The 21504-nt window shown below is 57.4% G+C and overlaps 7 protein-coding genes across 7 annotated transcripts; 3 read left to right on the top strand and 4 right to left on the bottom strand.

Annotated features, from left to right (window-relative positions):
• Positions 1–2276: 2276 nt before the first annotated feature.
• On the bottom strand, positions 2277–4684 carry BJ171DRAFT_584996 (velvet factor; the record flags this gene model as incomplete). Its single annotated transcript, XM_053114338.1, has 5 exons — positions 2277–2401; positions 2713–2804; positions 3275–3793; positions 4298–4434; positions 4640–4684. The coding sequence occupies 5 exons, from the start codon at positions 4682–4684 to the stop codon at positions 2277–2279; spliced, it is 918 nt and encodes a 305-aa protein (XP_052963688.1).
• Positions 4685–6987: 2303 nt separating this feature from the next.
• Positions 6988–8256, top strand: BJ171DRAFT_517568 (30S ribosomal protein S6). The gene is made up of 3 exons (XM_053112151.1): positions 6988–7152; positions 7259–7401; positions 7743–8256. Exons 1-3 carry the CDS (start codon positions 7120–7122, stop codon positions 7888–7890), a joined length of 324 nt encoding a protein of 107 aa, XP_052963687.1. The 5' UTR covers positions 6988–7119; the 3' UTR covers positions 7891–8256.
• On the bottom strand, positions 8249–11804 carry BJ171DRAFT_517566 (PCI domain-containing protein). The gene is made up of 13 exons (XM_053112150.1): positions 11779–11804; positions 11495–11641; positions 11188–11263; positions 10957–11039; positions 10711–10852; positions 10223–10376; positions 9995–10113; positions 9790–9895; positions 9418–9562; positions 9127–9283; positions 8917–9007; positions 8738–8806; positions 8249–8524 (listed from the first exon to the last, which is right to left on the bottom strand). Exons 2-13 carry the CDS (start codon positions 11601–11603, stop codon positions 8504–8506), a joined length of 1272 nt encoding a protein of 423 aa, XP_052963686.1. The 5' UTR covers positions 11604–11641; positions 11779–11804; the 3' UTR covers positions 8249–8503.
• Positions 11805–12040: 236 nt separating this feature from the next.
• On the top strand, positions 12041–13419 carry BJ171DRAFT_517565 (UXT-like protein). Its single transcript, XM_053112149.1, has 6 exons — positions 12041–12124; positions 12243–12346; positions 12509–12610; positions 12744–12851; positions 12981–13056; positions 13236–13419. Exons 1-6 carry the CDS (start codon positions 12089–12091, stop codon positions 13287–13289), a joined length of 480 nt encoding a protein of 159 aa, XP_052963685.1. The 5' UTR covers positions 12041–12088; the 3' UTR covers positions 13290–13419.
• A 101-nt stretch (positions 13420–13520) lies between these two features.
• Positions 13521–15299, bottom strand: BJ171DRAFT_517562 (eukaryotic translation initiation factor 1A, X-chromosomal-like protein). The gene is made up of 4 exons (XM_053112148.1): positions 15155–15299; positions 14408–14575; positions 14039–14211; positions 13521–13879 (listed from the first exon to the last, which is right to left on the bottom strand). Exons 1-4 carry the CDS (start codon positions 15193–15195, stop codon positions 13845–13847), a joined length of 417 nt encoding a protein of 138 aa, XP_052963684.1. The 5' UTR covers positions 15196–15299; the 3' UTR covers positions 13521–13844.
• A 344-nt stretch (positions 15300–15643) lies between these two features.
• On the bottom strand, positions 15644–16797 carry BJ171DRAFT_517561 (60S acidic ribosomal protein P2). Its single transcript, XM_053112147.1, has 5 exons — positions 16756–16797; positions 16553–16564; positions 16206–16368; positions 15808–15982; positions 15644–15723 (listed from the first exon to the last, which is right to left on the bottom strand). Exons 3-5 carry the CDS (start codon positions 16362–16364, stop codon positions 15710–15712), a joined length of 348 nt encoding a protein of 115 aa, XP_052963683.1. The 5' UTR covers positions 16365–16368; positions 16553–16564; positions 16756–16797; the 3' UTR covers positions 15644–15709.
• Positions 16798–17590: 793 nt separating this feature from the next.
• Positions 17591–20665, top strand: BJ171DRAFT_201179 (uncharacterized protein). Its single transcript, XM_053106271.1, has 2 exons — positions 17591–19329; positions 19592–20665. The coding sequence occupies exons 1-2, from the start codon at positions 17833–17835 to the stop codon at positions 20519–20521; spliced, it is 2427 nt and encodes an 808-aa protein (XP_052963682.1). The 5' UTR covers positions 17591–17832; the 3' UTR covers positions 20522–20665.
• The last annotated feature ends 839 nt before the right edge of the window (positions 20666–21504 follow it).

The following is a 21504-nucleotide window of genomic DNA, read 5'->3' as shown; positions in this document are numbered from 1 at the left end:
AAAACACAGCATGTGTCCTCTGATGCGACTTGCTTGTTTCTCGTGGTCTCTGGGGGGTTGGCTGCTCGGTTGGTATGGATTCGGCACCTGGGCTGATCAATTCACCGCATTCGCCTTGCCCTCAAACCTGTCGCACTCTCGATACAAACCGCTCGGCATTTGACATCCTTGCACCCGATGGGCGAGTCCGTGGGATAATGTCGAATCACTCGTTCCTCAGGCCGACCGTGGTGATTCGCAGAGGGGCTCAGAGTTTCGGTCCAAAGATCAGGCTGCTGCTACGTTCTGAGCGCAGGTATTTCACCGAATTGGTTTCCGCTGACGAGGTGGCTCTTGGAACAGATGCTTCGCGAAATTTAGCTTGTGACTCGATCGACTTTGGTCCGCTTTCATAGAAAGGAATGGGGTTGTGCTGCCTCAGGAACGAGCCCAGATGGTATCATTGGCGACTATCATCATTCTCGAAGGCTTTGGCGAAACCCGCTGCCCTCGTTTGCCGGCACGCTTTACTTGGAACATTTGGGCTCAAGCTTGAAAACCCTGCTCGGGGCCGGAGGACCACATCTGGGGAGTCAGTCCTTTGCGACTCTCGAAGATGAATGGTGCATGTCTTCTCGAACACACCCCGTTTGAGCCGCTGTGGGTCGTTAAAACACTCACCCTCGGTGTTGCGTATACTGCATATGTCTGCTCTTGCATTCATGCCTTCTTGGCCTGCCTTGGCATCCCAACAGTCCCTTGAGCTTCGTTTTCATCATGTTACATTTTCCAGGTAACCGTCGGGCTGTAATGCTGTGCTCATTTGGATTCAATTCGGCCGCAGCCTCGCTATTGACGGCCGGAGGAGGATATCGCTTGCTCGCTGCGACAACTAGTTCGTCCTGGACATCTTGCTACGCTTGTCGCCAGTACAGAGCTGCTTGGAGCAAATGGAGTCAGAATGCCCGCGGCCAAAACGGATTTGTCACGGCTCCCAATATTCCCGAGATTCTGGCAGGTCCCGGTATTTTCCCTCCCACAAGGCACTGGCGCTCCACCCAGAAGCACCGGATGCAGAGCCGCTCTCTCTCTCTCTCTCTCTCTCTCTCTTGCGCTCTCCCTCATTCGTTTCCTGTCCTCGAGGCTAAGATGCAGGTCGAGACCGCACCGCAACGCTGCCGCTGCGAACCCAAGTCGGCTCCATCGTCCCGCTCGGTCGTCTGTTGCGTTGGAAACTCAAAACGAGATTGTTTTAGTGATCGCTTTTTCCACAGAGCGGAGCAAGACATGGTGCCACCGCTCGAGGGGCGCCGAGATTCCGTTTGGGCTGACAGACACATACAGCGAGGGAGAGAGAGAGAGAAAAAAAGAGGAATCTCGTAAAACAATGCGCGCGAGGCACCAAACCGTTATGGACGAACTGACGATAGTTAGAAACTAAAAACGGGCAAAGCAGGTAAATCAGACAACGAGCGAAAGGATCAAACGAAGCGATTCGACGGACGACTCAGCGCCAGGAGCAAGCCACCACAACCACTTTCCATAAGCTATCTGACGCAAAGAGCTTCGAGCCGGGAACTTCACGGGTCGTTTCGCCTTCGGACCGGAGCATCCTCGTCGTCGACAAACCCAGGTATGGGGCCTAACGGGTGAGTGGTGCCGAGTCAAAGGTGACGAGGAAGGAGACGATACGGGAGCGTTGGCTAAGTAATGCAGAGCAGCTAGCAAAGCGAGCTGCAGGCACGTCGGGCCACACGTTATCCAGGACGGGCAGCGATTCAGCTTTGATGAGCGGCGAGCTTGGTATGAAGCCCGTTGGCGAGCTGCTTTCAGTTTCGAGTGGCTCTCGGGACATTCCTATACGCATCGGTCGCTCGCCCGAGAGCCATATCCGTCACATTATCGTGTATGTCGTCCTTTCGATTCGGCTCAAGGCCCCTCTGCATCGTTCGATGGATAACGGGCAATGAACAGCGACGACGGGCAGCGGACAAAGTTGGGTTGCCATTGTGCCGATCGCTTACTGATGTTGAGACGACTCTTTCTTGAGCAGGGGAGGAGCTCGTGCCAACCGGAATGCAATTGCCTCTCCCCAACACACACTCATACGGTTCGTCCAACAGCACATAGACGCAATGTTACCTGGATCGACTCCAGCACAGGTATCATGGCTTCAGGAGGCGGGTTTATCGACAACGACGGACACAATTCAACAAAAGGAATCACGGAAGGCGATCACGGCTGTGTTGGGCCCTGGCGGGTGGGGTAGGCAAGGCTTCGGCTGCAGGTCCGAGGAGCTATCGGGTGCGCTCCCTTGCTGAGTCGCCCTCGTCCAAGGATCGAGCCCGCTTGGCCGGCTGTGCCTTGCGGATGATCTTGACGACGCCTTGATCAACAAAATTTCGAGCCAGATCGGATATCTCTACGGGTTGCGCAGGAGTTTGGTAGGTCAGCAAGCGGATCGATCAGGGCAGCGAGTTTGTGGTGAGGGACCAACGGGGGGGAAGGAAAGACTGCTCGAATGGTAACCTCACCGATTTGCGCACGCAGCATCGAGACTCCCCTCGCAAGTAACGCCGGCAACAGCGCCGACAGCAGCGACGGCAACGGCAATGACAGCAGCGACGATGGCTACGACGATGACGGCGACAACGATCGTATAGGCACTGGCTCTAATGAAAGGCTCGTTGCAAGGGTGTCGAGAAGGCTCCGCTCAAATCAGAGTCAACCTACTGCCCATTCCGGGGAACGTCCTCCAGCTATGCGACTCGAACTGATTTGAAATCACAGTCGTCAACGTTCGAGGCAGCGGCGGGTTCAGGCCACTAGTGCAAAGGAGGAGGAGAAAATCCGAGACGGAGTCAGTAAGACGGGCCATGCTAAAGCGGCCCTGCGAGCTGTCCCGCTTGGGCCTGTCCAGAGACCAAGCGATGTGGCCATCAGATTCGTGCCGGATGATAGGCTCGGGGAAACAAAGCCATACTGCCGAAAGCCGTCCGGCGGCCCAACGGACAGGCGGAACGAGCAGGTAGGTACTATGCACGATTTATCATATCCGGCGAGTGCCAGTTCGCTGTTTGTGCTGGTTGGCAAGCCAGCGGGCTGGGCCTCGGGATGGCGCGTCGCCCAACCCCAAGCATGCCCACCCCGGATCGCCCACAGACCAACGGGCTGGTCCGATCCTGGCCCTGGGGCAAACAACGACTCGCCGCTGGAAGGCTCGCCTCTTTGCGAATCAGACTGCAAGCGACGCTCGACAAAGCAGCAGATCAGCAAGCATGGACTCGGTACATACAGCATCAGGTGCACCAGCTTGAACTTCAAGCGGAAGATTCCTTCAAGCCGAACGCACAGGTTACCAAACACGAAAAAGATACCCTGCCGGCCGACGAGGTCCTTGGCGGAGTAGCTCGGAGAGACAGTGTTGCCAAACAGAGGATGGTGGTCTTGGGATGCAACTGGAACGGCGGCCGGATTGGTATCGAGCATGCTGGGGAAGGAAGGCGCGCGGACAGGGTCGGTGAAGCTTGAGGTTCCGGATGAGCCCGGAACGGCTGGTGGCCGTCGCTGGGCCGGTGACGATCCATCGCTGCTGCTTGGGTCGGGTTGGCTCTCTATGTCACCCGAAACACGGCTCGCTTCGGGATATTGCAGGGCAGTGTTTGAAGGCTTAGACGATGTCGAGGTGGTTGGGGAATCCAACGTATCGCTGTAGCGATAGATCGAGTTGATGCTGAGAATGTCCTTGGAGCCATCCTTGGATGCAAGTGTGGCAGAGACGACAAAGGAGACACTCTCCGCGAACGCCGGATACCTGGGACTGACAGCATAGTCATGAAGCATCAGGTTAGCGACACAAGCCCGCCGGACGAAGAACACTGACCACCAACAGACGGTAAGCTGGGTGAAAAATCGACCTGACGTTGGATTGGGATGGCTGTGGCATGCCGGGGGGATCTAGTCGATCAAGCCTGGGCTCTGTTTCGTTGTTCCGTCGGCTCGGTTTGGCTTGACTTGTAACAGTGTACAGTCCAGGCGCCATTGGTTGTCTCCGAGCCTGGCTGGCGCCATCCAATGCTTCCAGGTTGCGTACAGGAGAGCCATACCATCCCACCTCCTGTGTCGGCCATGAGCGACTCAAGGGACCAGCGGTCCAGGTGGGTGTGTGCCTACGATATCCGATGCTCCCGCAGTCCTCCGAAGCACAACCGACAACGGGTTGCTCACCGTCGCCCCGACCGACGCCCTTCTCTATCCCGCACACACCAAGGTAGCAAGCAGCTAAAAGTCCACAGAAAGCCCATAGCCCGCGGCTTACTCTGTGATGACATTGCCATTCTCGTCTCGGTAAGCCAGCTGGATGATCGGGATGGGATCTATGGAGCGGGCGGTGCTAATGCTCGTGTAGCCCGAGGATCGCACTCTGCCTGGGTGCTCGAGGATGATGAGGAAAAACTGAACATGCAGTTGCCGGAAGGATAAGACAGCGAGAAGCCATGTGAGTGAATCCGGCGTCGACTGGGGAGGACTGACACCCATGGTGATCGGCTCAGGGGCAAGAGTTAGATCCGGCGGATATACGACAACAAGACCAGCCGGCATCGCCGGCTCATTCGGCGCTGGCTCGAGGCATCCCTCTCGAAGTCTTTCAAGAACATACCCCTTCAGTGGGCTCATCGACAGGGTGCGTATTTGAAATTTCCATTGGAGAGCCAACGTCAAGTGCAGTGCGGATCGTCAAACGGGTCAAACGGCCGAGAGTGCCGGGTCAAGCAAGTCGAAGAAGAGGGGAGTCCAACACAACCCCACGGACCGGTATCAAGCTGCAAAGGTGCGATGGGCAGAGTCTTCCAGGGAACTAGCGGAGCCGAAAGATCAATCGGATCAGCAAGCGAATCGAATATCGATGAATCTGCGAGTGCCAGCCGCCGCTACACGACCAGAGCTATCCTGGGCCGGCGTCAGGGCCGCCTGGCGATGGCCGTCCAAAGCCACGAACCAGAATCCATGCATGACAAATGCACAGCGAAGGCTCGGCGAAGGCTTAACGGAGGCATAATGAGGCAGCCCAGCGACCGAAGCCGGCCAATATCCAACGCTGTTCCGGCAAGACACAAACCCCGGGCAGTGTCGCAGCACCGAGACGCAGACCGGGCGAACGAAACGGCCAAAACTCCCCAGGACCGACGATGCCAGCGCCTGGCACGAATGCTCTCTTCTTGACGATGGCCAACGACATGGCATTATAGCGGCCCAACATACCTTGGAAGTATGAAGCGCAAGGCTCAAGCTTTACGATGGAACGAGATGCTGGCGCCGACAAACTGTCAAATCGAATTGGATCGAGGTCAGGCAGGGATCCTCTGGGTCGATGGACGGCGCGATACGCAAGCTGCGGGGATAGGAAAGGTAGCGAGGACGACGATGGCGGGCGATAGCGAAAGGGAGCAGCAGGCGAGGGGCAAACTCGGTGAGTGATATAGGCCTTCCCCCAGGACGGGATATCCAGCGACCACTATTGCTCCTGTCGCGGGATGAAAGGCGTGGGCAAAAAAGGCGACAGCAATCAGCCGCTGAACAAGCCCTGGCTGTGTTGTCGTTGTGACCACAGTCTTCTGTGATCAGACAGACAAGCACAGACAGTGCTCGCTGGCGCGGTCGGCGAGTGTGGTCGATTGGTGCAGCCGATCGATGCGGTCAGTGGGCTTTGACGAATGAAGGTTGGACTCGGGGCAAGGGCAGATGGCCAGGTATCATATGTGCCATAAGTTCGCGAAGACACCGGATACCTGCGGTATCTGTATTCAATACAGACGATACAAGGGACGACAAACCATTCGGTTGGTCGAACAGCCCGCAAGCCCGACTCGGCAGCGGGTCAGGGGTGGGAGTGACCTTTGTTATGGCGCTTGTGGGAATACTATCCTGAGGTTCTGAGCAGCGCGCGCTGTGCATCCGCTGTTCGGGTATAGATGGAGAGCTCTTTCTGGTCTGCTGTGAAGGTTTTGGACAGCTGGGCAGACACAGGGCGCCAAACTCTGCAGAGAGTCAGCCGCGAGATACCGTCCGCCCTGGGCACAGATACCCCGGTATGCGGCAGTGCACATCGCGAATGGTCGCGGATGAATCCGGTATCAGCTCTCGGCCGAACATGGCGCGGAGAAGGCTGTCCCGGGTTGGGTATCCGTGATCGGTATCGAGGCGAGGCAGATACCTCCTGGGCAGACGGTCTGCGAAGAACAGGGTATCCAGCCAGAGGCACAGAAACCTCCCACAACTCGGCGGAGGGAAACAGACTATTGTTGGCTGCAGCGGGCTCGATTGGCAACGGCCCTCTGACTGACGGATGATTGCTTTGTTCTCCTTCTCTGTTCTCCTTCTCTGTTCTGTGATTGTGGGCTGTGCTGTCGAAGCTCAGTCGACGCAGTCACATATGCAGCACACACACAACACCGACGCGGCGCAGCGCAGCGCGATGCCTTTGCTCCGCCGCGAGCCTGACTCCTCGGCTCTCGCATCCCTGTCATCGCGACGTCGCGGCGGAGACGACTCGCATTCCGAGCCGGCGACAGGATCAGCGCTGCGGGCTGGTTCGCTTGCGCACGTTTGCGCACGTTTGCGTTTGACTTCGTTTGTTTGGCAGCACCCGCCCACTGTTTAGTCCCTGGCCGGGTTCGATTGCCAGACCAACTCTGTCGATGAGCCGAGCCCCTTGCAAACGGCAATTGTCTTTTTTTCGGACCTGGCGGTGCCAATCAGCGGGCTTGCCGCACCAATTGGAGCGCTGGACACTCGATGCCTTGTCCTGGGGCTGGTGCGCTCCAGTCTTGCGCGTGGCGCATTTCGGATCTGCCACGTGCACTGGTGCACGTGTCTGGGATTGCGTGTGTGTGTGTTCGCCAGGGCTTGGCACCCCAGCCCTAGGGCTCGTGCCTAACCCTGTTACGTAAGCGCTCTTGTCGTTTTTTTCGTCGTCGCCATGCTTGTCGTCCTTGCACACTGTTCCGAGCCAAGCACAGGCGATCTGCGGCTGCAATTCGCTCGTCCATCAACCACACCTGTCCTCGGGCCGATCCATCCAGCCCAGCCCAGCCCAGCCTAGTCCGTCGATCCACCGCCACCCTCCGACACACCGCAGACATGCCTCTCTACGAACTCGTGTGCATCTCGCGGGTCAGTTCCGTGTCCTTGCTCCCGGCGCCTCGCTGCCCTCTTGCTCAACTCTGATTCTGACGATCGCTCTTCATTGCCTTTTCTTTCGATCGGTGGCCCGCCTCAGGCCTACACGGCGCAGGCCACCATGCGGCTAGCGGCCAAGCATGTCCTCGACAATGGCGGCGTCGTCCGGACCTTCCAGAACCTCGGATACCAAACCCTACCCTATCGGATCAAGAGGCATGGCAACGTCGAAGTTCACGGACAGTACGCATATTTTCTGCTCCCCGTCATGCATTCTGGCTTGCGTGTTCAGTGAAGCGGACTGCGTGCCGGCGCGACTGCCCTGGCTCTGCAAATCAACGGATGCATAGATGGACGCGATGACCCTGGAATGTTCGGTTTGGATTCTGGGCGATGGTCCAAGATTCTCAGGCTGAGCAGCATCGGATGTGTGGCATGAGTGATGGCGTGATTGAAGGTGTCCTCGCTATCGGTTGCTCTGGATGGTTCCTCTGGATTGGCTCCAAACCGATGACCCGCATCCAGCCCATTCTCTCCACACTCGACTCACCGGACCGCTCTATCACAACCACGACCGCGCGCAGATACTGGGCGATGCAGTTTTACTCGGCGCCAAAGCTGTTGCCGGAACTGCAGGAGAAGCTGAATTACGAAGAAAATCTAATCCGCCACACCACCCTCAAGATTGGAGACTCTATGAAGGATGTCATCTCCAAGACCAGCAAGTACTAGAGGCAACGAGACTTCTTGCGAAGCCGGAGCGAGCCGGGTCAGGCTTACGGCCATCCTGCAACCCTCCCCACCATCCGTGAGACCCGCGACCGAAGCATCCCGAAACGACTGCTGCTTCGTGCCCGATCCACCCGGAGGAGATCGGGAGACATCGGACTTTGATGGCGATTACTCGACAATAGCCCTCGGACAGTGCCAGGATGACCTTTGGCTGAAACAGCGGGCTTGCACACCGAGACCGTTTGCATCTCCACCATGTACCCAGTTCAAAACGCAGTATGCCGATAATTGCACATTGATCAGGACTCTCGTCACCCGTGCGTGTGGGATGGAGGCCAAAGTTAATCGAGTGGATATGTGTGCGCTGACGGGTCGCGAAGAGTGCTCGTGTTGCTCGTTTGCTCGTTTGCTCGTTTGATGAGGGAACATGCACGGCTTGAGTGCCATGTCGGCGATGCCTCAGCGATGCCTCAGCGATGCCTCAGTCCGGGATGAACCGCGGCCCTCCCTCAGTACCCAGACTCTAGAGCCACGATCCGAAATCGGGCGATCGCGGCTACCGATCGGATCAATGGCATATGAATGGGCCAGATCCACAAGCCCGATCGCGAGCTCAGTAGGTCAAGTTTGCAGCCTATGTGAAAAATATTGGAAACAGACGAAACAAAAGTGGAGCCGTTAGTAATCCCACGTACAACTACTCGGTCCACATGAACAGCATGAAGCAGAAGCGAGCACATCGATGCCATGGAGCGTCGAGATCGCACGGTGCCGGCTCAAAGTCACAGTAGCAGCCAAAGAGTCGGACTCGAGGCGCTGGTGTCTCGGGCGAATGGGCGATACCCACCTTTTCGTACAGCGACTCGACAGCCTGGCTCATATGCTTCAAGGTATCGAGTGCAAGTTCGTATGTTTTCTGGATGGCATGGCATGGCATGGCGGCAAGCACTCGTCAGTCAAGCCACCAGGATTTGGGGTTGGGCCAATCCTATCTCACCACCCAACAGCGTACATCACTCCACTTACATCAGAAATGGGCTCGTCAAAGACGATCAAGCATCCTGCGCCCTGGTCCAGTATACCGTGGAACACCTTGTCCAGGATCATCTGCGAGAGCCTGTAGATTGGCACAGGGAGACGGAGGCGCATGTTCAGCCTTAAGGAACGCTCGCTGCATCGAAGTAGTCGCGACGCTGCAATGCGATGGCGGAAGAGGGCTGGAACCCGAGTGCTTACTTGCTCTCCACAGTTGTCACAGGCAGCTTCACCAGCGCTGCGACGTGGGCAATCTCGACCTTGGAGAACGGCTCGATGATTCGCAGCAGGTTCTGCTCCAGCAGCGTATCGTACAGGTCCGCCAGATGAGAGCGGATGATGGGATCGTTGCCGAGCTCTGCGGAAGAAGGCGGCATTGTAACATGAGCATCACTGGAAGTTTGAACAGCAACTGCGAAGATATCGCTGAGCAAATCCAGATCGCTTCCGTGGCACCCCCTGCAGCGGCTGGATCAACTCAAGGAGACCCACCGTCCTTGTACTTTGATAGCGCTTGCTCAAACTCCAACAGGGAGCGGTTCTGGTGCGCATTGGCAACAGCACGCATGGCCTCGATTTCAGGGCCAGCGTATCGGAGGGCCAGCTTGCCGTTGATGATGGAATGAACGTCGTCCGTCTGTGATGGTCGGATTTATCAAAGGAAGTCGTAGTATTGGAGGAAGGTCAATTAGGACTGGCATCGACAGAATCAAATAGCCTGGATTTGGCGCGATATGGCGGACTTTGTCTCCGGAGCTCATTCGTTCGTATTTGAAGGGACCAAAGAATCCGAATTATGTAATGACACCCGGTTGAAAGATCTGGAAGACGTGCAGCGCGGCGACTTGAGCGCCATGGACTTACCAGGTTAAGCATGATCTTGCAGAGGAGCATGTACTTGAGTCCCAGAAGGGCTCGGCGGTCATCTTGCGACGAGAATCCTTCGAGAGCCTCGTAAAAGTACGAGTAACTGCGCCAATAAGAGCACAAGCCAAATGAGTTCAAGTTGGCTTGGGAACAGTGGCACTCTGTCGCTGGAACGTATCTAGTCGGTGCTGCGGATGCTTACGCAGTCTTGTAATCCTTCTCTTCGGCATGCAGGATGCCCGACTGCATATCCAGCTGGGCTTGCATCAGAGGAGGGCAGTACACAGCATTGGCGGACGTACGGGCCGAGGTGAGAGCAGCCTGGAGGACAGAAGGGCAGATGAATTCATGTGCTCAATAACTCCTGACCTAGTGGGCGCCACGGCAAATCCACTGCCACGTCCACGGCACTGGCAACAACGCAACTTACCCTCGACTTTGCCTGGTTGCGGAGACAGTGATACACTCGACTCTCCAGAAGCTGAACCTCCATCAAGACGGCCTTGTCGTCCAGTCGTTTCAGTTCCTTCAAGAGCGTGCCGATCAGGGTCAAGGCATCCGAGTACATCTTGTTATCCAAGAACCTACATCACCGGACACATTCCACGGGAGCCTGATGAGTTGACCAATAAAACACGACACTCGACGCAAGGCCGCGTGCTATTCGGAGCGATGTCCTGGTGACTCGGTTCAATATCCTGCCGATCCGGAGAAGCCCCAGGGCGATTCGATGACATCCCAGGGCATCAACGGGCGACCGAGAATCGATCCAGGAACACCCGAGCCAACGCCACAGCTTAGCCAAGTCCGCTATTCGGATGAAGTCGCTGTCTGGCCATAAGCATCGCCAACTGACTCCATGGGCAATCCATGACCCAGCAACAGCGACAAGGTCACCGCCAACGGATTCGGACGTACAGGGCAATCATCTTGGTCTCGAGCTGCTGCTTCAGAAAGATCCGCTTCTCAGTCGTGGCCCACTCGATCGACTCTCGGCAGACTTGCACCTGCAGTGGCAGCGAGTCCGGGATCTCGGAGAAGTTTTCCAGCAAGGTTCGAACTGAACAAAGACGACTGTGTCAATAGGACCCTTGAGAGCAGGTATGGCAGGAACTGAGGAAGAAGTGCTGTCAGAAAGTGAGTAAAGAACACGAGGTTGCATACTGATTTTCGAAGTCTTGGCCTTGGGAATCGTGGCGAGGAAGGTCCGAGACGATCTGATGAGGTTGGCAAGGTCCTCAGGCTTTCTGCTCGTGAGCGATTTGAACCGGGGGCATAACGGCGTTGATGTTGGCAAAAGACACACATCGGGGACATGCGAATGAGTACGAGCAATGACCAAGCCCTCACGTCCACCACGAGGCAATCCGTACGATATAGTGAGAGCGTCCTTACTTTTCGGTGCCGTAGAGAGAGCCAAGCTGGGTGATGGCGGTTTCCTTGACCTTGAGATCTTCCTCTGTGCTCGACTCTGAAGCCGCGATTTACACGGCGGCAGTGGCAATAATAGCGATCGAATTAACGGCGGTTGCCCAGTCGCGCATCCGACGATCCAGGTCGGGGTAGAATAAGGACATTCCTGGACGCTGATCTGGTGTCGCTTCCCCCCCCTGACACTTCAGCAAGCCGATCGGGGGTGTGGTGCCAGCAATCGTGTGCCAACGGATGGAGTGAGCAGGCCATGGAGACGGAAGCCGGGTACCTCGAGATTGGGCCGTAGTGAGCAGAGTCTGGAAGAGAGCAATGGCTTGCTGTCGCTGGCTGGACTTGGCGAGCTCCTCTGCGCGAGCGAGATCGGGAAGCAGAGACATGGCGGAGAGTGCGGCGAGGGAGTGGAGCGGTTCTGGAGCTGCGGACGATGATCCAGCCAGTCGATTCGAGCAAATAGGTCAGAGGAGCTGCAGGTCGGAGCAGGTCGGAGCAGGTCGGAGCAGAGATGCAGCTCGGATGTGTCCAGAGGCTGGTCGGGCGAGCGAGCGGGCTTACTTGGTCGGGGATGATGGCGCACAAGGGCAGACAGGCCGGCAGAAACAGGGTCGCAGCAACGAGGCAGAAAAGCGAGGCCGATTTGGACCAGGGCCTGTGTGTGACGGCAAGAGAAAAGCCAGGGTAGGCAAGGCGAAAGCGCAAGGCGGAAGCGCAAGGCGAAAGGGTCGGTGGCGGATCGATCCGCACTCGAGCCGGCGCGGATCATGTGTCACCGACTTTCGTGCCGACCCGAACTTGAGCAGCAGATCTGCCTCTGGTCCACCGCTCGGCAACCACGCCATACGCCCAAGCCCCTCAGAACACAGCCATGAGCCAGAGCAAGCCCTCGAAAGCCTCGGTCCAGGTGTGCTTCCCGTCAGCAAGAGCCGCCAATCCATCGTCCGGGTCAGAATGGCTCCGGCGCTGGTTCTCGCTGCGGAATTTGCGGCAGTGGAGCAAGTGATTTACTCTGGCTTCTGCAGGAGCAAATCAAGAAATACGATGGCTTCATCAACGACCGGCTGCGAGTGGACCTGCAAGACACTCTCGATCAGCGTGATGCGCTCTATGACAAGATCTCGGAATAGTATGCATTCTGCTGTGAGCTTTTGCCAGACAACCCACGGGACTCGGTTCGGGATGATCCCGGCATGTGGAGCCGCTGCAGACACAGCGAGACTCGATGGTGGCCCGATTTGAATGGAAGAGTAACCCTGTCCCCGGCCGGGTGGTGTCGATTCGTCGATAGCCTGAAGCTCAAGGTTCAGATCGAGACGATCAAAGCACAGGGCGCACAGCAGCTTAAAACCCAAGTCGATATCGGATGCGACTTTTACGTCCAAGCCAAAGTGTATGTTGAGCGCATTATGGCGGTTTTGGTCCGGCTGGCAATGGTCCTTGCCCCCGCCTGGTCTCTGACAGACCCGTGTTGCGGCTGCTGCTATTGCCGATCGATTGCTGATGCACCTTACGTGACGGTCCAGTCCAGATGCCTCGCGGATCTTTGTCGATATTGGGTACGGCTTCTATCCCGAATTGACGCTGGATGAGGCCATCGCATTTATCGACCGGTACGAGAAGTTCATGCTCAGGTAAGCTTGTGCGTTCACCCTGACCTGCTTTTATGATCGGCTGAAGGTAGCCTGCAGGGTGTGTGTGAGCCCAAGGCGACAGAGCGTTGGCTGCACCGCCAGACTTATGATGTTCTCATGCCCAACCAGACGGGCCGACAAGCTCACCGAACAGGCCGCCCAAATCAAGGCACACATCAAGCTGGTGCTCGAAGCCATTCAAGAGGTACCAATGTGGCTATCGTGCTTGTGTCTGAGAGAGCTACTGCGGCAAATCCGGCAATGGCAGCTCTCTGGATCTAGATCTGGATCTGGATCTTGACGGTTGACTGAATCGGGATCCAGATCGCTGGCCGGCATGACACTGCTCTAACTCGAATGGTCTGGTCTTGCTCACAACAAAAGGTTGCCGCCGCTGCCGGAGAGCTATCGTACAAACCCGACTTTTTTGAGCCGTAGCCGATTCGGCGCCGTTGATTGCTCATCCTCTTCCCTTTGCGTCGCCGGCACCGGTCCGGCTCAAGGCTATTCCTCAAGCATTTTGTCAAACACATCCACAATACATTGCCACTCTTGCACCGAAACCGGCAAAATCATCAAATACGTGATTGTTGGAGTGGCCCCCAACAGCAACGACGGCGGCACACGGAATGGGGAGCAGACGAGAGCGAGTCTGGTCAAAGGGGCGAGTCTGGTCAAAAGGGCTCTGTATTCATTTCTGGGGAAACCAAGACAGCGAGCCAGAGGGTCAAAGGAGGAGAAGGAGTGGAAGGACAGCCCGGCCGAGACCCGGGGTTATCCAGGCCTCCTCCCCCCCACAGAGGGTCGGGGCAATCAAAACAGGCAAAAGAAAGTACAAGAATGGTTCATATGTATATGGCAATAGGATTATCGACCATGCTCCAAATATCGTGAGCGATGCGCAATGGTAGGACGGACGGGTGGACCACCCACAGGCGTTCTCTTCGTGCAGCGTTGGAGACACATTTCTTCTTTTCACGGGGTCCGCAAGGCTTAAATATCATCAATATCGAACTCGACAACATCCTCTGCGGGTTCCAAAGGCAATCGCCATGGCACATGAGTGCGCGGCAGAGATACGATGGCGTTAGTGGCGCTGTGCGAGTCCGGAGACAGCCGCAGGACAGAGAGGCTCGCGCTGCCGATGCCGATGGCGGCGAACATGCGCTGGCAAGTGCAAATATTACCTTCATCCGATTCGCCGGCGGCGAGCTCGGTCTCGTTGATTCTCAGGTTGTCGGGCAGCTCGCCGTACGACTTGAGCAGACGGGCCTCGTCGGGAGTGTATTTCAGGATAACGTCGGCCTTGGTGTCCTGGTAGTCTCGCAAACCCAGCAGAATAACGTCTCCGACCGTGATCCTGGCATTGGGGAGACGGGTCAGCGAAATCGAACACACTGACTCTGCTTGCGCGATTCGTCCCGCAGCCGCAGGGAAGGTGTCGCAGGGAAGGTGTCGCAGGGAGGGTGTTGCTGGGAGGGTGTTGCTGGGAGGGTGTTGCTGGGAAGGTGTCGCAGGGACATCTGCCTCAACCACATTTTCGCAAAAGTACTTACCAGACCTTCTTTCTGAAGGCGCCACGAATATGAGCCATGCGCTTGCTGCCGTCGCAGCATGTGGTCTCGATCCAGCCGTTGCCGAGCATCTTGGTGACAGAGGCATATTCTTGACCCTCCTCCTTGAAAACGAGCTCGCGCTTCTCCGACTCGTTCTCGTTTCTTCCCCTGCAGAGGCACACGCAACGATAAGAAACGGTTGAGGATGGATTTCGGAAGCCACACGCTCATGCTCGAGAGGCGCTCTTCATCTCTGCGGACGACACCGGGGAGGACCCATCACCCGAGGCGGCGTCAAAGAGGGGCCCCCCACAAGCCGAAAGCCCGATAAAAGCAAGGTGCCACTGAAAGGTACATGGTCAAGAGAAGCAAAGCACTGAAGACAGGTGCTATAGACAGCCAGCAACCGGCTTGCTGAATCGATGAAGCAGGAGGGAGATTCGATCAAGAGGGAGGGCGGGGATAGGAAGACCCCACGAATATTGATGGCCGGGAGACGGCCGATTCTGTTCGTCAAAGGCAAAGGAATCGGGGGCAAGCGAGCAGACGATGGAAAGGCAGGTGGGAGGGGAGTAGAGAGAACACAGCCTGGGCAATCGGCTGGGGAAGCCTGGCTCCTCTCGTGGTCCGGTCCTCGTCCGAAGCTCGATGAATGCACAGCTGGGAGAAGCCAGAGATCGCAGCTGCGAGTCCGAAGCCGTCCCACAGTTGACACGGATGCAGCGGCAGCCAGGAACGACGGGTTACTTCTTTCGGTTCTTTCCTCCCTTTCCCTTGTTCTTGGGCATGATGGCTTGCGTTGATCGGGCTGTTGAGCAGACGCAGAAAGCAGATGCGGGTCGACGGGCCAGCAGCACGTCCTCGGGCTTTATACTGGCCGTGTGTGCCTGGGACAGCACCGAAAAAAAAAAAAGGGCGCCGCAACACAGAAGAAGAAAAACGCGCCGATTCGAACCGGCGGCTGGACGAAGCCGGGACGGCTGGGGCGCGGGAGGCGAAGTTCGTGTCACCGACCGGCAGCCAATCGCGCGGCGAGTGTGAATGGGTCTGCGAACACTTGGCGAACAGTGAGAACACATCCGCAGCGCCGCCATGTCCGCTCGACTGGCACACAGATCGCGGAGACTGCCATGCACTCTGCGATCGAGCATCGGATACCCGACATCGCAGACATGACCGCTCGCTGGTTCATCCCACGCATGCACATCGCTCGCTGTGGAAAGGGATCAGGGCACATGTGAAACGACGCAGATGACAATGTGTGATATTTATTGTGGGCGAATAAACTATACACAGAGGCGTTTAGTCGAAGAGACCTGTTGTGTGAGGAGGGAATTGATCGGTCAGTACACTTGCCTGGAGCGTCGGCGCACACATCGTGTCCAGAATCAGGCACTTACCGAAGCCCATGTCGTCATCCTCCTCCTCTTCGGGCTCAGGAGCCTTCTCGGCAGCCTTGGCGGGAGCAGCACCACCAGCGGGGGCAGCGGCAGCAGCGGGGGCGGCGCCAGAAGAGGCAGCAACGGCACCACCGGCGGGGACGGAGGCCAGCTTGGCAGAGCCCTCAGCGATGAGCTGCGATGCAACAGATTTCCCAACAAAACGGCATCAGTAACGACAGCGGGAGGTTCCAGATCTACTGTTCCACTCGATCCTGCCAATGCGATCGGCAAATCACATCCTCCGGGATGATCCTCGACAAGCTCTGCCACCTCCCGGATTCACATTCACGGACGGCCGAGTTCATCATCCCGGCCAGTCTTGCCGATTCTGCCATGAGTTGCATCGCGATGCTAACCTCGTTGATGTCCTTGCCGTTGAGCTCAGCAACCAGAGCCTCGACGCGCTCGGTCTCGACCTCAATACCAACGGATCCGAGGATGTTGGTGATGTCCTCAACGGAGGGAGTGGCGTTTCCACCGAGAGTGGCGAGGAGGTAAGCAGAAAGGTACTTCATTTTTCTGGTTGTCGAAAGGCGTTGTCCAAGAAGGAATGTGTATCAAAGTCACAGGGTCAGCACATGTCCATCGGCTGGGTTCAGCGGCAGGTGAATGGATGGGCGGACGGATGGATAGATGGATGGATCGATAGATGGATGGGTGGATGGATGGATGGATGGATGGATGGATCGATGCTGATACTCACAGTTCTTGAAACCTGAGCGAAGAGAGAGAGATTCACAAATGCCAGAGCCCACAGAGAGTTAAATACCCGTGTAACACCAACTGGGCTGCACACACACACCGCGCTGCTGGCTCGGCCGTCTGCGCCGATCGGGCGGATCGAGCGCCTGCTCCAGGCAGGATCGTGGCGGCCCGCCGTGCAGCACTCTCGGGGTTTGGACTGACCTTCTTTAACGATTAGACCGCGGAATCAAGCAGACTAAGGGGGAGGAGGAGGAGGAAAGAGAGAGCAGCCGCCTCTGGGGCTGATATGGACCGCGGATTGGGTGTCGCGGCGTCTGGTCATGTGGAAATCACCGGCTCTGCGCCACGGCCAGTCCAACGAACCGCATCCGCAACGAACAGACCATGGGCTGCGGTGCCGCCACGCCAAGCGGGCAGCGACCACAGCCGTGCTGGACCCCGAGCACAGCGACGCCGATCCGATGCAGGGTGGAATCGATTTGTTTCACATCCCCAATGTGCCCGAGATATCCAATGCACCCGATATATCCAGCATACGAGCTATGCTAATGCACCAGAATGTACATATGCACTCGGTGCCGCGGCATTGCGATTCTTCGGCCTGGTCTCGAAGGCACAAGGCCCACTGCCATCCCCAGCTCGACCAGTGGCACCTCCCCTCGGTGAACGGGCTCAGCAATCGCGAGTCTGTTTTCAGTGACTGGAATGAGGTGAACGATATCAGGAAATGCACAGATGCCCGTCTCTGCGACGCCGATGCCGATGCCGATGCGGTCTGCAGCATATTCATCGCCGAGACTGACTGCGTTCGCCAGATCTGCCTGCATTTGCCAGAACGGCCATGCAATGCTTTTTCAGTGCTATGCCCTCTGGACGAGAGCGAGTACACCGACACCACGTTTGAGGGAATGTCGTCGCTGCAGCATGTTCAGATGTCCACACCCGCCGTGGTTGTTCCCCGTCGTCACGCCCGCTGCCCCGCTGAGAAAGCGCAATTGCTGCTGGCCCATGGCTGCCCAACGACCTTTGTCGCTCGCCCCGACTTGCTTTTCGGGTTCATCCACCGCTTCCTGCGCTTCTCGGCAACCGTCCTGTGCGGCTGCTTCCTCACACCGCTCTGTGATCGGCCGTGTTCGCTTGCTGTGACCCGTCCTGTGTCGTCGCTGTTATTTGCTGGCCCAGCCCGCTCGGAACTTGACCCCTCAGCCGTCTCGTCCGGCTCATCGCCAGGAATCGCCCCGTATCTCTCGCATCCCACCCCCACCCGCTCTGCTGCCGATGGAAAACATCCTCAAGAACCTCGTGAGCCAGCCGCAATCGCCCGAGCAGATGTGCGTCACCCTCAAGCTGGTCGTCAAGGCCCTCGAGGAAGAGCGCAAAATCCAGGAAGAGCTCCGGAGAACCAAGGAGATTGAGCTCGAGATTCTTCGCTTCAGGGAGCATCCCAACCCCCCAGCCTCTCGGCGGCTCAGCACCTCGCCAGCCGTCGGGCCACCGGATTCTTCGGGTTCCTTCGATCTTGCCTACCGAGCGCCGTCGGTGTCGGTGCCTCGGCCGCCCGACTGCCTGGATGCCACGCAACCCAATCCCCACCACCAGCATTCCCCCGGACCGGCCAATGCATTTCATCAGACCCACAGGCACACGGCCCAGCTCGACCAGCGAACGCATTTTCCGCCTCCACCCAACATGCCTCCCTCGGCTGCCCCGCAAGGCATCCCCGAGAATGGCCCCTCCATTGCGCCGTCGCTCACGGCTGTCTCTGTTGATCCTGGTCGCGACCACCGTCCGTCCGGATACTTTGTCGACTCGCAGTGGGTCACCTTGATTGAACCGCCCTCCGAGATGTTTCCGTCGACGCTCTACCCGATGGTTCTCAGCAACCCAGGCGCCAGCGCTCTCCCAGGCACGGCCGACTCCGTCCCGTCCCCATTCAACTTGGATCTGACTGCCACAACGATGCCCGAGATCGTCAACCAGTCGTACCTGTTTTCAAACCAATTCTCAACCCCGATCTTTCCCCCCTCGTTCGATCACACCTACAGCAACAGCCCGGTGTCTTCGCCTATCGACCCGTATGTCGATTCGGCCCTTGGTGGTTCAAAGTCGCATGCTGTCCGCCCACATTTGGCCCCTGGCGCCTCTGGTCCCCATCATACCAGCTTCCAACACCTCGAGTCTCATTCCGCCGCTAGCGATGCTTCATCGCTTGCCATCCTCGAAGGCAACAGCATCCGGGCGGTAGACAGACCGGTTTCGACGCTCGTGCGTCCGCCCACGCTCTTTTCTGCACACCCTGCGGCTGCATCGTCAACTTTATCAGCGCCGACGCTGCTGAATCAACCCTCTGCATCCAGGCCGCCGCTGCCGCTCTCCAAGGACCGCGAGTCGGCCATCTCCCGGAAGGCTGCGCCTGAAGAAGACTGCATTTGCGAGCGCTGCCGCGAAAAGATCGCCACCAGGATCATCCACATGGACTGGCGCTCACCCGAGGGCGGATCAGGCCACTATATAGAGCTGGTTTGCAACAGATGCGAGGACCCACGGGACCTGGCCGCACCCGGCGTCGTCGCCCTCACCAACAAGAAAAAGCGAGCTCTCGACGATAATTTTGAATGCAACATCTGCAAGCGGCGCCTCGGTCGCGGTGGTATCCGGAGCGTCGAGGGCTCCAAACCGATCGAGAACCGGGAGGGCCGACAGTACGATTCGCCAGATATGAAGATTGAGATCGTATGCAACTCGTGCAAGGAAAGATATCGCTTCTGCACCGAGGTTTGTAGAGTGGGCTGTCGGCAATGTCGCCATCGCACGCTTGGACCCTTGGAATGGAATCGGATGGGGTGAAATGGGATGGAGTGGAATGGGGGTGGAATCGGATGGGATGTAGCTACTAGATACTGGCGCATGCGATTCGCAGCGCCTTCTAGCCCACTTTGATCTGCATTGCTCGACATGCCGTCCGCGCTGCAACGTGGCGCTGATGCTGACGCTTGTGATTCCGTCAACTCTCGTAACACCTCGATCGTGCCAATAGTGTGGTGGAGGTGGCAAGTTCCGGACAGGAAAGTATCGCCCCGTCGATCTCTTTCCAGCTGGGCGGCGGACCTGTCGCCTCACCCATGTGCGTCTCAGCGGCGCCTCGGTGACCATTGTGGTCTACAAAGCCCCCCAAGAACTCACCAACAATCTTCTCGAGGACACCCACGGAGTCCACATCGACGGATTCTACGGACTCTATGCTGCTCCCGAAATCATGGAGAGCTCTACTATGCTCCAGAACTTTGCGAGCATCCACCACGAAGCCGAGGGCCTTTGGGACCGCGCCGAGGCTCTTCTCCGAAAAGAGTCTGAACAACAAGGCTGCAGGCGCTATCTGTCTGTGGCATACATGTCAAATCACCACGGCAAAGTTCGGGGCGCTACCAAGAAAAAGATCTCGGCGAAGGAGACGGGCGCTGGACCGTCCTACACCGGCACCAGCCCGAGCGATCCAGCAGCGCCGTCAGCGTCGTCACCTGCGCCGCCAAGCCTGCCTGCCACCGACCGGATCCAAGTCGCCTACTCGATCGCACAATGGGACAAATCCAAGGGCGCCCTCTTCTATGCCAACGGCTATGTCCGCACCACCACAATCTCGACCCTTAATATCCTCCGCGAGCTCGATGAGCGGATCCTGGATCGAGCCCAGGCCGAGGCTGCGCAGCCCTGCGACGGAGTCACCTATCCGCCCATCACTATCCTGTGGCTTCTGGTCCGAAACGAGCATGTCCGGCTCCAAGCCTATTTTGAGCGGATGGGATTCCGTCTCCTGGCCGATTTTATGAAGTCCTTCCCGGATACAGATCAATCCATCTTTGAGCGCGAAGTACATGTGCCGCGGGAGCTGTTTCTGACCATGGTCACGACTGTGAGCGAGTTCAAGGCATCGGGTGTGCAAGATCGTCTGAAGGGATCGTGGCGCTGAGGCACCGGCTGCGGCTGCGTCTGCCTCGTCGAGGCCGTCTGCTCTTGTTCTTTTGCATTTCGATCTCGGTCAGGGCTGTCCCTCAAGCTTTCGAGGTTGTCGGCAACATTCGCGGACCACGTTTCTGCGTCTGGGGACTCACCTGTCAACCTGCTATCCACAGTGCTACACCGCAGAGGACTGCTGACTGCGATGCTATGCCACCGTTGTTTGTATTCATTCACAATCCTAGCTCTTTCAGGATCGAAACAATCCCTTCCAGGCTTCTAGATACAACGCGGCCGCGGTTCACCACACCGATGCGATAATTCGGCCGATCTGCGGTGGTGTCCTCGCCGACGATCCCGCACTCCATCCGACTGATCCCTGCTTCACTGCATACGAGCTCGCAGCTCTTCTCCTTCCCAATTTCCAATCCCTTGATGTCGCTCCATCCGGACAGACTGCCAACGCTTCTTCTTGTCTCCCACGCTCTCTTCCGCCATACATCCTATACCGTAATCTCCTTCCATATCCCACGCACCATCCCGTCTGCCACCGCCAATGTTCCAAGCCGCCTCTCTGATCTCGGTCTCGGCACTCTTACTCCCACTCTCCCCCTTTCCTTTCCCTCCTCCATTCCCTCCTCCATTCCCTCCTCCATTCCCTTGCCCGAATTCATGTATTTTCTGTACTCCGCCTGAACTGAGCTCTCAAACGTTGTGTCTCGCTATCTTACCCTCAAAGCGGGGCACTGCTCATCACTGCTTATCCATGTAAAGAAACCCTGTCCAATAAAAGTATGCTCGCACCAAACCGAGACACCGGGAAGCGATATTCATCCCATCGAACTGGACTCGGCATGGTATCAAGATACCGCAGATCCGCGCGTGTATTCAAGAGCCCGAGCGCGCATATTCCAGAATCCAAGCTCATAGGCAGCGACCGTCAATGTCCAACGAGATCACATATCTCGCTCTCTGGGGAGACTGAGGCATGTCCGG

This window comes from Polychytrium aggregatum, assembly GCF_025602895.1.
Source record: "Polychytrium aggregatum strain JEL109 chromosome Unknown BJ171scaffold_38, whole genome shotgun sequence".
NCBI lineage: Eukaryota > Fungi > Chytridiomycota > Chytridiomycetes > Polychytriales > Polychytrium > Polychytrium aggregatum.
This window is presented reverse-complemented; position numbering and strand designations above follow the sequence as displayed.